Source organism: Hyperoodon ampullatus (genome assembly GCF_949752795.1).
Source record: "Hyperoodon ampullatus genome assembly, chromosome: 11".
In the NCBI taxonomy this organism is placed as follows: Eukaryota; Metazoa; Chordata; class Mammalia; order Artiodactyla; family Ziphiidae; genus Hyperoodon; species Hyperoodon ampullatus.
This window is the reverse complement of record NC_136924.1, coordinates 44,485,596-44,502,200: the sequence shown is the minus strand read 5'-3', so window position 1 is coordinate 44,502,200 and position 16,605 is coordinate 44,485,596. Positions and strand designations below refer to the sequence as shown.

The 16,605-nt window shown below is 59.9% G+C and overlaps 1 protein-coding gene across 5 annotated transcripts in view; it reads left to right on the top strand.

Moving 5' to 3' along the window:
- Positions 1–2,148: 2,148 nt before the first annotated feature.
- BRD1 (bromodomain containing 1) overlaps positions 2,149–16,605 on the top strand; it is a gene marked incomplete at both ends in the record, with an annotated part of 30,884 nt that continues 16,427 nt past the window's right edge. For all 5 annotated transcript variants that reach the window (XM_079714564.1, XM_079714562.1, XM_079714563.1 and 2 more), the window contains 2 exons: positions 2,149–3,512; positions 11,765–11,921. In XM_079714564.1, the coding sequence (XP_079570690.1) occupies positions 2,149–3,512; positions 11,765–11,921 (1,521 nt within the window). The remainder of the gene's footprint in view (positions 3,513–11,764; positions 11,922–16,605) is intronic.

Here is a 16,605-nt window from a genome sequence, read left to right as displayed (position 1 = left end):
CACCTGCGGGCCGGGAGCTGCCTGCCGTCCCGTCCCTGCACGAGGGTGTAAGTGGCTTGTCCAAAGCCAGGCGGGAAAGGCACTGATTGAGAAGGTGAGCCGGCCCTGGGTGCCGACTGCCTCTCTTGTGGCCACATGGCTTTTCAAGGTGCATTTATCAGTAGGGTCTGGAGAGGCTGCTGATCGCCTCCTCGTGGGTGCGCTTGTCCCCGCGCGGAAGGGCCAAGTGTGGGTGGAGCCCGAGGGCCAGAGATCGGGAAGTGATAGCCGGGTGAGGTGGTCTGCAGAGTGACCCGCGCCTTCTTTCCCTGTCACCGTCTAGCTTTCAAATTGGCGGAGCTGCCACGACCATTAAGTGCTGTTCTTCGGGTACTAAGTGTCCAGAGCTTCAGTGCCCTTTGGGAGAGTGTGGGTTTTGAAGGACCGATTTTGATTAGTGCTGTTGGTTCTCTGCTTTCGAGGAGAAAATTACACGTTCGCTTTGCATCTGCTGAGTAACCAACTGTCGCTTCTGCCCCACCCCAGTAAGGACCCCTGAAGCTGTGCGCTGTGCCCTGGCGCACCGGCGTCCCCTCCGTGCAGGCTGCGGTGCTGACAGTAGGGGGGCCGTGCCCCTCTCCCCCAGAAGGGATGGCGGGGCCAGAGCTAGCTGGGCAGCGGCTTGGCTGACCGCACAACAGGAGTCCAGGGCTGCGTGGGCCCCTGGAGACCCCTGAGATGCAGGTGAGCGACGAGTTGGCTGCTCATGCTGTTTTCCGTGCTTCTCTTTGTAGGGGATTCCTGTCAAATTTCACGTAAAACGTGGATTTCTATTTGACAGAAGAGAAAACCACGATCTGAAGGATCTCTCTTAAAAAGTGCATTTAGGTTCTGCCGGGATCTCCACTCGGGTTTGAGAAAGCGAAGCCTGCCCTGGGAGGGCTTTTCCTGGAGGCCAGGTGGGTCGCTGTGCGGAGGCGCCCCGTGCCGGCTCCTCGGGGCCACATCCCGCTGTGGGCCTTGGGCTCCACCTTGGGATGTTGTCAGCCAGTCTCTTAAATGTCACTCTGCTTCCTGTCAGTAAAATGTGGTCGTTTGGAGGGAGGAGGGGTCCTCGTCATCAGTTCCTAAGGTGCCACCCTGCTTGGCGGGCAGTGGTCCAGAGTCAGGAGTCATCACACGAGTGAGACCGGTAGTAGACGCGGTCGGTGACACACGGCAGACGTCTGGAAAGAGCAAATCCTCATAAGTCTCTGTGGCCCAGATTTTGGGCACCTGAGCCTGTGCTGGCACCTGAGAACGGGGGGGGGCTGGGGGCGCCTCTGCAGGCGGCGCGGGGGTCTTGGGGTGGCCCTTGCTGTGGCAGGAGGCGGGCCCGGCACCGTGGTGAAGCCAGCAGCTGAGAAGTGCTCCGAGGGGCAGGGCAGGTGGCTGGCCCGTGGGGCCTTTCGTGGTGGCCACTCCTGAGCCCTGTAGAGGCTGGGTGGAGGCCTCCCAGGGGTGAAGTCTGCCCCCAGGCCAGTACGGGGCTTCCCTCTTGAGCCCTGGGGTGGTTGGTGGCCCCGTGCCTCAACACGGTTGTGGAGGACACGTTCGTTGAGAGGATGGACGGGGCTCTGGTCAGGCTGCTGAGGCTTCCAGGCTCCCTAGGGGTGCTGACGGGACCGCCACTTCGTGGCTCAGGGCTCTCTCTGGGGCAGCAGTAGCGGGGGAGCCAGGGCCCAGAGCCTGCCGGGGTCCAGCCCTGTGTGTGCGCTGCCCTGGGCTCAGGGCTGCGACCCCTGCTTGTGAGGGATGTGGCAGTCGGCTTGGTGACCTGTGGATCCAAGAAGGTGACTGGCGAGCAGTGGGCCTCAGCATCCTGGAAGGACTTGTCATCGCGTGTGCCTCTGGGAGCCCCTCTTCACCCCCTGCCCTCTCCTCTGGTCCCGGGAGTCCCTGGGGAGGGGCAGCCTGGGGGCAACGCGCTGTTGAAGGTTGTTGAGATACCACTGTGAGTCCCGGGACGAGTGATTTTGGAAACCTCAGAGATAGGTTTGCCGGGAGTTTTGTTTCGATTTAGCACAAGTTGGTTAGGTCTGCCCAAGCGTACCTGGTGGCTTTCGCCTCTCGTGTCCTCTGTGTGGAGTTAACGTGTCCTCTGCGTCCGTTTCAGGGAGTCAGTACCAAATGAGGAGGAAAGGCCGAGGTCATCGCGCTGCAGCGAGGCACCCTTCCTCCCCCGGCAGCACTAAGCACTCCCCCACGCGAGAGACGCTGACCTACGCGCAAGCGCAGAGGATGGTGGAGATCGAGATTGAGGGCCGCCTGCACAGGATCAGTATTTTCGACCCTCTGGAGATCATATTAGAAGATGACCTCACTGCTCAGGAGATGAGCGAGTGCAACAGCAACAAAGAAAACAGCGAGAGGCCGCCCGTGTGCTTAAGAACTAAGCGGCACAAGAACAACAGGGTCAAGAAGAAAAATGAAGCCCCGCCCAGTGCCCACGGTGCCCCCGCCTCGGCCAGCACGCTCCCCGAGCCCAAGGTGCGTGTGGTGGAGTACAGCCCCCCGTCGGCGCCCCGGCGGCCCCCAGTGTACTACAAGTTCGTGGAGAAGTCGGCCGAGGAGCTGGACAACGAGGTGGAGTACGACATGGATGAGGAGGACTACGCCTGGCTGGAGATCGTCAACGAGAAGCGCAGGGGCGACTGCGTGGCCGCCGTGTCGCAGAGCGTGTTCGAGTTCCTGATGGACCGCTTCGAGAAGGCGTCGCACTGCGAGAAGCAGAAACAAGGGGAGCAGCAGTGCCTGATTGACGAGGACGCTGTGTGCTGCGTGTGCATGGACGGCGAGTGCCAGAACAGCAACGCCATCCTCTTCTGCGACATGTGCAACCTGGCGGTGCACCAGGAGTGCTATGGCGTGCCCTACATCCCCGAGGGCCAGTGGCTCTGCCGCCACTGCCTGCAGTCCCGGGCCCGGCCGGCTGACTGCGTGCTGTGCCCCAACAAGGGCGGCGCCTTCAAGAAGACGGACGATGACCGCTGGGGCCACGTGGTGTGTGCCCTGTGGATCCCCGAGGTTGGCTTCGCCAACACGGTGTTCATCGAGCCCATCGATGGCGTGCGGAACATTCCCCCCGCCCGCTGGAAGCTGACGTGCTACCTCTGCAAGCAGAAGGGCGTGGGCGCCTGCATCCAGTGCCACAAGGCCAACTGCTACACCGCCTTCCACGTGACGTGCGCCCAGCGGGCCGGCCTCTACATGAAGATGGAGCCCGTGAAGGAGCTGGCCGGCGGTGCTGCCACCTTCTCCGTCAGGAAGACTGCGTACTGTGACGTCCACACGCCCCCGGGCTGCACCCGGAGGCCCCTGAACATTTACGGAGACGTCGAGGTGAAAAACGGTGTCTGCCGGAAGGAGAGTGCAGCCAAAACGGTCAGGTCCACGTCCAAGGTCAGGAAGAAAGCCAAGAAGGCCAAGAAGACGCTCCGGGAGCCTTGTGCGGCCCTGCCGCCTGTGTGCGCGCCCTACATTCCCCCTCAGAGGTAAGCGTGGCGGGCCCAGGCCTGCTGGGAGGGCGCGCAGGGTCTGACAGCGTGCTGTCTGTCTGGCCCTGACGGTCCTCTCCAAGGTGGCCTCCTTCAGTCTCCGCTTCACGGGAGCATGGATGTTGCAAAAGACTTGAGTCTGTGAGATGGGGAAGTGTGTCTGGTTTCCTCGATGGCCGCGTGGGCCTGCGGCCACACTGACCGCTCCGGTCTGGGGCCCCGCAGCGCCCCAGGAGTTGTTGTCTTCTTTGATGTGACAAAACACCGTTCCTCACCCTGCTCCCTCCCCAAAATTTGGGAATCTTGTGGGATTTTTAAATTTGCTGGAAACTTAAGCAGCGTGGCTGGGTAAGGGTGACCCCGGGGTAAAGATCAGAGTGGGGCCACTGGAGCCGCGAGGCAGGAGGTGCTGGCCTCTTTCCTGTCATGGGACAGGCTTTCTGGTTTTCCTGATTGTTTCTCTCGTGATATTAGCATTGCCTGGTCAGTGTTGGGTTCTTTGCCTAGAGCCGTCCATGGTGGTGGGGTCAGGACCCCGCTGGCTACCCCCATCCCTGGACTTGTTTCCTCCTCTGCTTGTTCTCCTTGGTACTGACTTGTTCTTTTTATTTGGTTGTATTTAAGAACGCTCTTGTTTGGAATAGGAGGTAAGTGGCTTGATGAATTTCTCACCGGGTGTGGTTTGGGAAAGACTCAAACACTTGCTTGAGCTTTGAGGAAGTAAACCCTGTATGATAGGGCACGGGTCTTTAGAACAGTCTGGTTAAGAAAACAAAGCATCAGGATGATGAAGGGAAGACGTAAGTGGGTGTCTGCTCCCGAGAGCGGTACTGGGATGTTGTCAGGTCGTGAGATGTGGTGGGAACTGCTACTGAAGAAGTGTGGCCTTTTTCCCAGAATGAAGTTTTTTTGTTTTTACAGAACAGTACCTATGTTACAGAATCAGTAAATTCAAAGTGAATACAAAGTGTTTATAATCCCTCTTATCCAGAGAAGGCTTCTGTTAAAATCAAGGTGTCTCTTTGCATATAAGCCAGTCTCACTTTTAAAAGACAGTTTCACTTGGATTTCTACCTGTAGGTCAGAAAGTATAGGATTTGTATCAAGAGCTTCTATCTAAGAGCCCGAAAATTTCAGCTTTACTGAAATTGAAAGAAATGAAACAAAAAATGTGATCTAGTAAATTGAAAACCCAGAAGTCTGAGGTGCTGCCTTGTCTGTCCAGCCCTGCCTGGTTCCCTGCCCCAGGGTCTGTCAGCCCGTCCGCAGGAGAAAGCATTTGCGGTTGGGAAACGTGGGCACCTAGAGTCTGAGATAACCCGGTCTGGTGGAGAGGAGAACTTGCTTTGGAGTAAACACTGCAGCTCAGGTGACTGGGCCATGCTCCGTCTTGTCCTTTCCTAATTTAGGAACAAACTGTTACTTCGGTTTGGAGCAGACATAAACGACGCACCTGGATGAGTGCTCATGGCCACAGGCTTTGCTGTCAGTGTTGCCCAGAGTTTCCGGGAGACCCTGACATCAGACCACCCTGTGGGTGTCGGGGCAGGTGCTGGGAGGCCCAGGCTCACAGCCACTGCTCTTGTCCCGAAGCTGTGGCCTGAGCTGTGGCTGGGCTGGTGGTCCTGTTCTTAGGACCCAGGCACAGTGGCGTGTAGATGGGAGTAAAGCTGGTTGCTCTCCACGGCCTCTGGCTCAGGACCTGTCTAGAGCTGCCACCAGGGTGGCAGGCGTTCTGAGCGAGCTTGGGAGCCGGCCCGGGGCAGGGGGGCTGGAAGAGGGGCTTTGGAGATCTAAGAAGAGGAGGATCCCCCTATTCCCTGCAGAGAGGAAGGAGGGTTGGCTGTGAGAAGGCTGGGGGTGTGTGGCAGGAGCTGTAGGTGCTTTTGTAATTTGAGGGGTTTAAAAGTTTTCAAGTAAGAAAGATAACTCAGACCAACTAACTTTAATAGTCTGTTCTCAACGAGAGGAAGATGGTTGGTTTAATTTGTTTTATTGTTTAGTGTTTCTGAGCTACAAAGATTGCTTTTCTTGTCTCTCAGTAATAGACTCCGGAACAAAGATGTGGGTGTTCTGAGGCTTCGCCCACCTGTTCGAGGACTCCGAGCCTGTGGTCAGGCCGGCTGGCCGGGGCGGTCGAGGCCTTGCAGGCCGCCGCATGGCCAGGAGTGGCGCGGCCACGTTGATGGGATGCTGTGCTCTGCCCTGGGTGGGTGGGTTGGGTCTGGCGGGGTCCTCGCGGCCACTCGGTCCCTTTGCCTGTGAGGGTCCAGCCTTCAGCGAGGATGAGCTGCTCCTGAGCAGTTGTCACAGTGGCGCGGAGCTGTGCCCGCCTGTCTGTGTCTCCCCTCCCGCACCTGTTCTCAAATCAGAATAATTCTTTTCCCAGCCCAGAAGCAACATATTTAAAGTTGGGGAAGATATGAAAAGTCAGGGCTGAAGAAGAGAGAACAGGCATTTGTTCTCCGTTTTCTGGCCTCTGCTGGTGCTGCTCTTTTTCTGTTAAGCGTTGCCTTTTCCTCGAGTAGCCGCTCTTCTGATTGGAGCCTCTCTGCTTCTTTGCCCATTTCATCTGCTTCGTGGGGGGAAGGGAGGGGCCAGTGGAGGTGGGCACCGGGGAGGGGCCAGGCCAGGTGAAGGGACTTGTGGAGTTGGAGCCTCCTGGGTCCCTTGGGGTAATTAACCTGGTCACTCTGCTCTCTCTGGTTGCGCTATGGGTGTCCCAGTGTATCTGGGGAGGAGGGGCCTCGAGGGAGGAACATCCGGCCTGGCCTGTCCTCGTTGATGTACGTGTTCCTGCGTAATGAGCTGTTACCGGAAGTGCATGATGAGGATGGAGGATCCGGGTCACGGCTCTGTCCCCTTGAGGGCGCCGCTGGGACACCAGGTGAGGACGGCTGGAGAGCGGGTGCTTGGGAGCCGTTGGGCAGACAAATTTAATGCCTGTTGAACTTAACAGCAAGAAGTTTGGACTTGAGTTTTGTATGTCTTTTTTCATGTTTCTAGCAGTTAACTTTATTACGTGTTATGGAAGTTCTCATGGGTCGTGGCCTGGGGAAATCGGAGAAGCCTGTCAGCCCCTGCAGGTGGGAGCCTGGCTCTGGGCGCCCTGTGCATGTGGGTGCCACCTCTGCTCTGTGGGTGCTGCCGGGCAGCCCTCCCACCTGCCTGCCCAGGTCCTTGGGGAAGGGCTGTTTAAGGAGCGACTCCTGGACAGAAGCCCTGCAAACCCAGCCGGAAGTCAGAAGTGCGGGTCGTGAAACGCAGGCGGTGTGGAGAAGCCGGGCCACGTGTCCCGCTCCTCCAGGTGTCCCTCCCGGTCACGTCGGGTGAGCCCAGCGGAGGTGGCCTTGGTGGCTCTTGCCTCCTGATGTGGGGCCGAGCACTGTGTTTCCCCGGAGCTGCTCTCAGTGTTCTGCTTCTGACCCTCCTGTGACTTCTTTGCTTTCCTTGGTTTTGAACTGGGGGCTGGGAGACTGGCCCTCCTGGGGCGGGGCGGGGAGCGTGGGAGCGCAGGGATGGCACATCCCAGAGCGGATGTGTTTTGACCAAAGAGCTGACGTGAATAAAAGTAAAAAAGAGCACAGGGGAGGAATCTGGATGCTTCACGATGTGTCTCTGCTGCGTTGCAGGCTCTTCTGACGCGTTTCAGTCTCAGGGATTCCTGTGTGCGTAGGACTGAAGTGAGTGCTGAGCGTGGTGCCGTGTGCCGCGCCTCGTGTCCCTCGGGCGGGTGGACCCCTGGCTCGTGTCCTGCTCGCTTTACCCCCGCCCCCGGCTCCCTCCTCCTGGTGGGAGCCGTGAGGGCCCTGCCTGGTGGTCTCTGCTGAGACCGGCCCTGGCGTCACCCCCGCTCAGCAGGCCTGATGTGCTCACACCTCCCGCAGCCGGGCATCCCGGGCGCACAGAGCAGGCCTGGCCCACAGGGAGGGTCTGCCGAGGTCGTGGAATCTGGCAGTTTCTGGTCACGTTCACTGTATCTGCTTCCATAGAGATGGGGCGGACGTGCATTGAAGTTTTCTTTCATCCTAGCACTTGGAGTCGCTGCCTGGAGTGGATGGTGGGACGGACCTTGGTGCTTTGGGCACCCTTCCCCTCCAAGGCACAGAGACCAGCATTGCATCTCGTCTTGTCTTCATTTCAGTTTCAGTTTTTTGTTCAGAAATAACTTCAAATTTATAAAATGTTGCAAAAGTCGGAAAAAAAACCCCACCCAAACGCTCTTTACCCAGAGTCCCCTCTTGCTAATAACCCGCTTACCCTCTTGGGGGTGGTTTCCACGCGCTCCTGCGTGTCTCCCACGGTGGAGCCGGCCTCCCCTGGAACCTTCCTGCCTCCAGTCGGGCCCTGTCCCACTCAGCCTCCTTTGATTTGGGCATCCCCAGACCTCTGTGTCCCCTGCGATAGGCCTTTGCAGCTCACAGAGGTGTGCCTGGGACTGCGGGGCCCCTGCGTCCCCACCTGAAGGCAGCGACGTCCCCTGCTCCTTGGTGACCGAGGTGTCACCAGTGCCTCTACCAGATGATTTCTGCTCTTGATTTTTCTGGCGTCGGATCTGGGGTCCGGGGGCCCCTGGAGGCGACGGCTCCTCTCCATGTGGCCTGTTCCTCTTTTCTTCCTGGCCTTCCTCCCCGCGAGGGCTGGAAGGGAGCATCCACCTCAGCGGGGTCATTCTCTCCCCACCGGCGTGGACCAGGAGGTGTGGTTGTCAGAGGGGTCTGCCCTGTGGGCCCAGGCACTGAGGTGGGCAGCTCGAGAGGGGTTTCTCAGGAAAGGAGGCTCTGCCCAGCTGGCTGTCACTGTCAACCTGCTTAGTAGTCGAGGGCAGGCCCCGGGGCAGTCGGCCGCCTGGCCTTGGCTGCGCGGCTGTGGCCGTGGCCATGGGTGCTGGTGAGGTCTGGCTGGGAGGTGTGGATGCGGGCCTGGGGCTCCTGCCTGTGGTCCGTGCGGTCGCGTAGGGGGCACCCCCGGAGCCAGTGTGGCCCAGAACCACATCCCTCCAGAGGCAGACTCCAGGCTCTTCGGGTCTGGCAGGTGGACTTCACTCATGTGCCCCGACCTCCGTCCAAGCTGTTCTGAAAGTGTACGATGCCTGTTGTGGAGACCCAGCTGGCTGAGAAGGTGTTGAGAAGGGAGGGTGGACCCCGCCCCGCAGACACCGGTGGGTTGGCCCAGGTGCTCCTCCAATGTCTGTGCATGTCAGGTGGGGATGGCTTTTAATGCCATTTTTGCCTGTTTCTCATGACTTTTTTTTTTTTTTTTTTTTTGTGGTACGCGGGCCTCTCACTGTTGTGGCCTCTCCCGTTGCGGAGCACAGGCTCCGGATGCGCAGGCTCAGCAGCCATGGCTCACGGGCCCAGCCGCTCCGCGGCATATGGGATCCTCCCAGACCAGGGCACGAACCCGTATCCCCTGCATCGGCAGGCGGACTCTCAACCACTGCGCCACCAGGGAGGCCCTCTCATGACTTTTATATAAAAACTTTAAAAACAAAAAACTAGATAGCAACATTGATTTGTCAAATGTAGCAAAAAAACCCCAAACACGTTAAATGACCACTCGCTTTTGGGACCCCTCCTGTCCCATCAGCCCACCACTCGTCAGTCAGTTGTAAATGGGGGTGGGTTCCTCTGAGGCCTGTTTTTCTGGTTTTCCTGCCCTGGGGGGCTCGCAGTCTGGTGTGGGCTTGGGCAATGCCCTTGAATGCACTGCCAGCACACCAGAGTCAGTCCCAGCTCTCCCGGTGGTGGGTCTCTCTCTTCCCTGGCTCAGCTTGTGGGTGGCAGGTTGTTTGGTTGTGGCAGGTTGTTTGGTTGTGCTCATCACGTGTCTTTTCCTCAGCTTATCTTCTCATTCTTTTTTTTTTGGCTGTGTTGGGTCTTCGTTGCTGCGTGGGCTTTCTCTAGTTGCGGCGAGCGGGGGCTACTCTTCGTTGCGGTGCGTGGGCTTCTCATTGCGGTGGCTTATCTTGTTGTGGAGCACGGGCTCTAGGCGCGCGGGCTTCAGTAGTTGTGGCATGTGGGCTTCAGTAGTTGTGGCTCAAGGACTCTAGAGCGCAGGCTCAGTAGTTGTGGCTCACGGGCTTAGTTGCTTCGTGGCATGTGGGATCTTCCCGGACCGGGGCTTGAACCCATGTCCCCTGCATTGACAGGCGGATTCTTAACCACTGCACCACCAGGGAAGTCCCATTTGTTTCTTTTTTTTTACATTTTTAAAATTAATTTATTTTTTATTTATTTTATTTTTGGCTGTGTTGGGTCTTTGTTGCTGCGCGTGGACTTTTCTCTAGTTGCAGTGAGCGGGGGCTATTCTTCGTTGCAGTGCGCAGGCTTCTCACTGTGGTGGCTTCACTTGTTGTAGAGCACAGGCTCTAGGCGTGCGCGCTTCAGTAGTTGTGGCACGTGGGCTCAGTAGTTGTGGCTTACGGGCCCAGTTGCTCTGCGGCATGTGGGATCTTCCCGGACCAGGGCTCGAACCCGTGTCCCCGGCATTGGCAGGCAGATTCCTAGCTGCTGCGCCACCAGGGAAGCCCCCGTTTGTTTCTTTACTAGTCTTTTCAGAGAGTGCGGTTCTGGTCTTGTTGAGATTTTCTTGTGTTCTTGTTTCCTGTTTCATGATTTTTTGCTTTTTGTCTTTTTTTCCCTCGCTTTATTGAGATTTAATTGACACGTGACATTGTAAGTTTAAGGCGTACAGTGCGATGATTCGCACCACTTACACGTTGTGAGTGTTTGCAGGGTGAAGTCAGTTCGCTCATCCTTCACCTGCCATAGTCACTGTTGCTATGGTGGGGAGAACATGAAAGCTGCCCTCAGCAGCTTTCCAGGACGCTGCGCGGCCTTGGGGGCAGTTGCCGCCACCTGTGTGCGGTCCTGGGACCTTCTTCTCTTGTCTTCTCCTGACTTCTTCAGCTGGGTGCTCAGCCTTTTATCTGTGCCGCCCCATTTGACTGTTGCGATAACTGAGTGCGCGTTAGAACACACGTCTGCGTGTGTAGAGACCCCCGAGCTCTGTGCATTAAGATGCATGCACTTCGCTGCCCCTCTGTCAAGCCGCTGTCAAAAAGGTGAAAACAGCCCCCAACAGAAGGGCGCCTCCGAGGTGCCCAAGGTGAACACAGCCCCGTCCTCAGATGAGGAGCCCTGGGGTCCCTGGTGCCTTCTGCTGGAGCCATCATGGGACAGCGGAGATGCTCTGGCCGCCGCTGGCAGGCGTTCCAGCCTTGCCTCTGGTAGCACCATGTGAGCAGGTGTCCCGAGCGGGTGGGCCTGTGGGCACGCTGGGGCTTGGGCTCTGCATCTGCCCGGCTGCTCTCGCTGACCCCTGGCCTGTGCTTGGTGTGGAGCTGCCCCCTTGGTGGGTCTCCCCTGTGCACCCCGGGCAGGGCTGCCCTGTGTGGTGCGTGGCCTTCGGCACCAAGGCTCGAGCTGCAGCCGCTGCTTTAAAAAGAAGGACCGTTGTGGGTCTGGACGCGGCAGAGCCGAGGGTGCCGCACAGTTCTGTGCAACTCAGGATCGCGCCTTTCAAAAAACGTGCTCTTGAAATTCCTTAATTTCTGACCTGAAATGTTGATGTTTGGTGCACAGTGGGGACGCCTCCTTGTCCTGTCGAGGTTTGGTTCTCGGCTGCCTCAGTCGTCTTCCTGAGGCGTGTTTCAGCAGCAGGGGTGATGGCAGGGACTGGAGGCTGTCCTGTTGGCCTCCAAGGGTTTCACGCTGGCTTCGCGTCCCCTCGTGCAAGTGTTGTTATAAATCCTTCACGCTTTGCAGTCCTTGAAAGGGTGGAGTCTCGCAGGCGGCTTGGGGACGCTCACGGTTGTTCTGGTGAAGGGTGGCCGCCCCCGCTCCGCTGCTTCTGCCTCCACTTACGCCATTGCTCTCCCTCTTGAGGGGACCGGGGCGCCACGGCCCCGAACCCCGTGAGAGTGGGCGACTGCAGGGTCAGCCACACCTGGTGAAGGTCAGTGCGCGTGGATGCGCGACTCAGAGAAAGCGGAAACACCCAGGACTCCACCTGTTTTTCTTCTTAGACGTGTGCCCCAAGGGCCGCTGGAGTGACCACGGGTGGACGCAGCCTGCGGGTAGGCGGAGAACCAGGGAGGCGGTGGTGGCCGTAAGGGCGCCGCTGCTCAGAGGTGCGGCGGGACGCACGCAGCGTGTTAACAGTAACGCTGTGGTTTCTCGTTTCCGTGATGAGAGCGCGCCCATGTCTTGCTTTACAGCTAAACTCTGAGTTTTTCCGTGTTCTAGATTAAATAGGATTGCGAATCAGGTGGCCATTCAGCGGAAGAAGCAGTTTGTTGAGCGTGCCCACAGCTACTGGCTCCTCAAAAGGCTGTCGAGGAACGGAGCCCCCCTGCTGCGCAGACTCCAGTCCAGCCTGCAGTCCCACAGAAACACACAGCAGGTACGTGCCCGCGCCCCCGGTGTTCCTCTGCCTCCAGTGCCTCCGAGGAGCTCGGAGGATGCAGGCTCAGGTGCGTGGCCGGCCTCTCGGGCCAGGGGACCGCGTGCCGGCGTTAGCCCGGTGGGTGCAGGCAGTGCCTCCGTCTGCCTCTTTCCCAATCCTGTGCGCGGGGATGCCTGCTGGGGGTGGAGCAGCAGGGGACCGGGGGCGCCGTGCAGGAGCGATGTAACTGGGGGGCCTTGCCGAGGGCGACGAGGGCCAAGACAAGTGAGGGGGGAGCAAAGGACAAAACCAGACTAGCGCTTACGTCTTAGCGGTTGATCTGCGTTCACAGACCCATCTGGTGTTGTAGAGCGTTTCTCTAAAAGGATGGATTTAGAAAGGAAGGGGTCGACTCTGTGAGATGCCGCAAAACAAGCAAGGGTCATCTGCCCATGTGTGCTGAGGGGCGCCGCCTTCTAGATTTGGGCGCACAGCGGGGGCCCCCTTCCCGACCGGTTCCTGTTGGATCGCTGTGGCTCCCACTGTACCCTGAAGGCTCTGCCATCTGTCCCTGTGCATCATCAGTCAGGGGGTCCCGGGAGCTGCGTCCGGCATCTGGGTTCCTGGCGTGAAGGGAGCTGCCTCCGCCGAGTTCTGGTCGGGGCAGGACTGCCTGGCAGCTGTGAGGGTCGCCATCCCTGGGGTCCCCACGTCGAGGGAATCAGCCGCTGTTTTCATCCTGGTGTTTCGGGAGTTGCTGCTTCCCGACTCTGCTGTCGCTTCTCCTTGGTCCTGGCGCGAGGCCCGGGCTGTGCACCGCCCTGTCCACCTCGCCGGCGGCGACGTCCTTGCTAGGGAGCCCCTTCTCTCGATCTTCCCAGTCCTGTCGTGCTCGCAGCGTAGGTCATTGAACGTTACTAACACACTTAGATGCTCAGTTTAACGTCTTCTTAAGGCTTTTTGAAATCCAGAGGAACCGTTAAGATCCTGGGCCTCTGCGGGCTGGGCCGTGCCCCCGACCCTCCTCCACCTCCGGGAAAGGAGGCACCACAAGGCGACAGGGTGTGCTTCTCAGACCCGCTGCCCCCGAGGGTGTGCTGATGGGGCCGTCTCTCCCCTGGGGGTCCTGGTGCGCTCAGTGCCATATGAGTCCCCTCCCCCGAGACGTGGCACAGGCCTCTGTGCAGACCCAGCGCTGCCGCCCTTGTTTGCTGGGGTGGACCTTGCACACCGAGCGGCTCCCTTAACCCTGGGCTGCGGCTATAGTGGACGTGTGCATAGAGGCACCGGGAGGTGCCGCGTCCTGAGCCCTGCTGGCCTGCCGGGTGCTCAGCTGTCCCGCGCCCGCCTGCTCGCTCCATCCAGCGTCGGGACCGCTGACCGCTTGTGTTGGTCGTGCTGCCGACCCTGGGGGCCGGGGGCGCCCGTGCTCACCAGTGGGGGCCTGGCCCCCGGGGCTCACCCTCAGCCTTCCGTCAGACCCGGGCCTTTGTTAGTGGCGCCCCGGGTGCTCCTCCCTCCTCCGCACTGGGCCCGGAGTTCGGGTCTCGGTCGGGGCTGTGTCGGAACACGTGCCCGTGGGCCGGGAGGGCCAGCTGTGGGCTGGGGGACGTTCAGGAGGCCGCAGGGCTGGAACCACGGGGACTGAGTTGGCTGGCTTGCTTGGGTGCTGTCTCGGGAGCTCCAGGAAAGGGGCAGGGGCGGGGGCCCAGAGCCTGCAGGCCTTGGGTGCCAGGAGAGGGTGCTGGGCCTCTGGGGTGGTGGGTAAGGCAGCAGGCGTCGCAAGATCGGGGCAGTGAGGCAGGACGGAGGCCTTTGTCTTCACCCGGATGACGGCAGAGAAATGGGAGACGTGCAGAATGCAGCCCCAGGAGTCTCGTCTCGGGGCCCGGGGCGTCGCGGGGTGAACCGCGCTGGGAGTGGCGGCCCGGGGCCTGTGTGGTTGCCGGTGGGACCTGGGCTGGGTTTGGGGGCAGGAAGCTGGGGGTTTGGGGGTGTGTGCACGCGAGGGGCCTGCCTGCACCTCAGGGGAGCGGGGGGGCACTCCTGGGGGAGCACTGCTCTCAGGAGGCCGGCACGAGGTTTCGAGACCAGTCGCGTGTTGTATCCCCATCCTGCCCCACACGAGGTAAATTTGTAACGGTGGGAGGATTCACCCACAGGAAACAGGAAAGGGAAGCGTCAGCTCTCTTGGCGGAAGGAATTGGGAGGAACCACAGAGATCTGGGTCCTTATGACTTACACTGAGCCCTGGGGTGCACCTTGGCTTGGCCAGGAGAGGGCTCTGACCGGGTCGTATAGAGCCCAGCTATGTGGCCTGTGTGGGCAGGGACACGGACGCGGGGCGGCCTGCCACCCGCCACGCTGGGGTGTGAACTCCCGCTTCACAGGAAGGACAGGAGGCGGACGGGTGGAAGGGCGGCACCCAGCTCCTCTTCCCATCACGTTCTAGCAGAGGTTGACTCACGGGGACGTCCGAAACATTAATGTTCCACACGGGACGTTCAAGCCTTGGTGTGATTTTGATGTTCTTTGAAACCTTAAAATTACTTGGTATTAGAGGTTAAGCTGACTCTTTTAGCCCTGAGCCGGGCCCTGGAAGAGGGCAGGTGCAGCCCTTCCCTCCCGTGGTCGCTTTCTGGTTGGGGACAGACAGATAGATGGAATGAGCTGGCCTGGGGCAGACGAGGTGCCTTGGGTTGTTGGGAGCTGCCTCCTTGGTGGTCTGTTCAGAGCGGGTCCCCTTGGCGGTGACCCTCCCTGGATCCTGCCCTCCGCCATCCTGCAGAGCCTGCTGGGGGTGAGGGCCTGTGGCGTGTGCTGGGGTGTGGTGCAGCTCCTGTCTCTCCTGTCCTGCCTTTGAGCGAGCGTGCCCGCCCACTCACCCCGATGCGCCCTCTGGCGGGAGAGCGTCCCCTGTCCGCTCTCTGGTGGCTTTGGGACAGCACGGTTGTCTTGCTCTGCTGGGGCAGGGCCACTCGCTGTCCACCTTGCTGCTGCTGATGTCAGCCTCAGGGGCCGGGGTGGCTATCCCTTAGGGTCTTAGGCCCTTGGTGATGTCCGGGGAGTCGGTGGGTGTGCCAGGGCCTCACCCCGCAGAGCTGGCCTGCCCTGTCCCTCCAGCACAGGGTTTTGATCCGACCTAGGTGGTCCTGACCCTGGGCGGGGGGGGGTCCTGGCCGTCTCCCTTCCAGGCAGTGGGTGTCCTCCCCTCCTTTGTTGGGTGGACCTCAGCTCGATTGCAAGCCGTCCTCTAAGATCCTCTTTCCTGAGAGTTTTTTGGCACCAGAAATGGCTTCATTACCGCCCCAGTTTATGGAACTTCCCAGGGTTGGTTTTAGGTGAAGTAAGACCACTTGAGCAGAGTCAGGAACTCAGGCCCTTTTGTTCAGAAGAGGCGTGGGCCTCAGTCAGGTCCTGCCAGCAGGTTCCTGCGTGGTGGGGCCGTTGTGTGCGCGGAGGGCGGCCCTCCAGTCCTGCAGCCGGGCGGTGAGCACAGCAGATGGGCACCAGGGGCCTGTTGGGACTTACCTGCCTTCCTTGCCCTCATATCAGCTAAACATCCTTTTAGCTGATATTTTCAGAGTGTCTGCTTCAAAGTAACGGACAAGATGATTTTCAGACGCTCTTTTGGGGAATTTGGTTTTCTAAACCCACCTTTCAGTGTATTTATTTACTGGCTTTGTTTACACAGCTGATGTTACTGTTAACTCCTGGTTGATGCCTGAGAATTTCAGATAACATAAAAACACGCCCAGTGATTGGAATCTGGTGGGGCCTGGAGGACGCCTGGCGGAGAGGAGGCTCCGGCCCAGCCCACGTCCCCGCACCCGGCCCCCTGGGCCTCCCTCTGCTGCGGTAGAGCGAGAAGAGAGGTGCCTTGCAGCTCGTCATGGGTTCTTTGCCTTCAGACCCCAGGGTCCCAGAGGGCAGCGTCAGCCCATGTGTGGTGGCCTCAGGGTTGATCCTCACCGTTTCCGCCCTCAGGGCTGAGTGCTCCCTGCTGCCAGGTTCAGGCTTCGGACTGGGATAGGACTGGGATAAGCGTTGCGGGCCAGGACCCCGCCTGCTGGCTGTGCTGTTTCCGCTCTGTCTGGATGGGGGTGGAAACCCGAGGGGCAGAAGGGGCCGGGCAGAGAAGAGGGGCTGAGAGTTGTGCTGTGTGTTCCGGCAGTAGTGCCGGCGCTGCTGCCTCAGCTGAGGCTGGAAGTGCGTGTGTCCTCGACGGCACCAGGGAAGGGGAGCCCCGTGCATAAAGTGGGACTCGGCTTCGGGACTGCTGTAATTGGGAGGGCCCCAGACACCCGCTGGGAGCCTTAGCGGGGCTGGTGTGGGAAGGTGAGGAGCCCGACTGCCCCTTCCTCCTGGAGCTGTGGTCAGGCAAGCCTTCAGCTGAGATGCTGGCACAGTGTGGGCTGAGCCTGGGCACGTGGGCTTCTTGGTGGTGTTGGGCGCAGGCGGTAGAGGGTGGGCGCCTGGGGCTGGGGACAGGCAGCAGCCCTGACCCTCCGGGAGGAGCGTGCTGAGGGCCCCAGCGCCTGTGCAGAGCTGGGGTGGGAAGGAAGTGAGGACGTGGCGTGTGGGGGGGCTGGGCGGCCTGGCTGGGCGAGGGTCTTGGGAGCGCCCTAGCCGAGGCCGCCTGGAGGGCGCGCTGCCCGGGCGGGTGGCCAGGTCTCTACACCGGCATGCCCTGGTCCCCAGC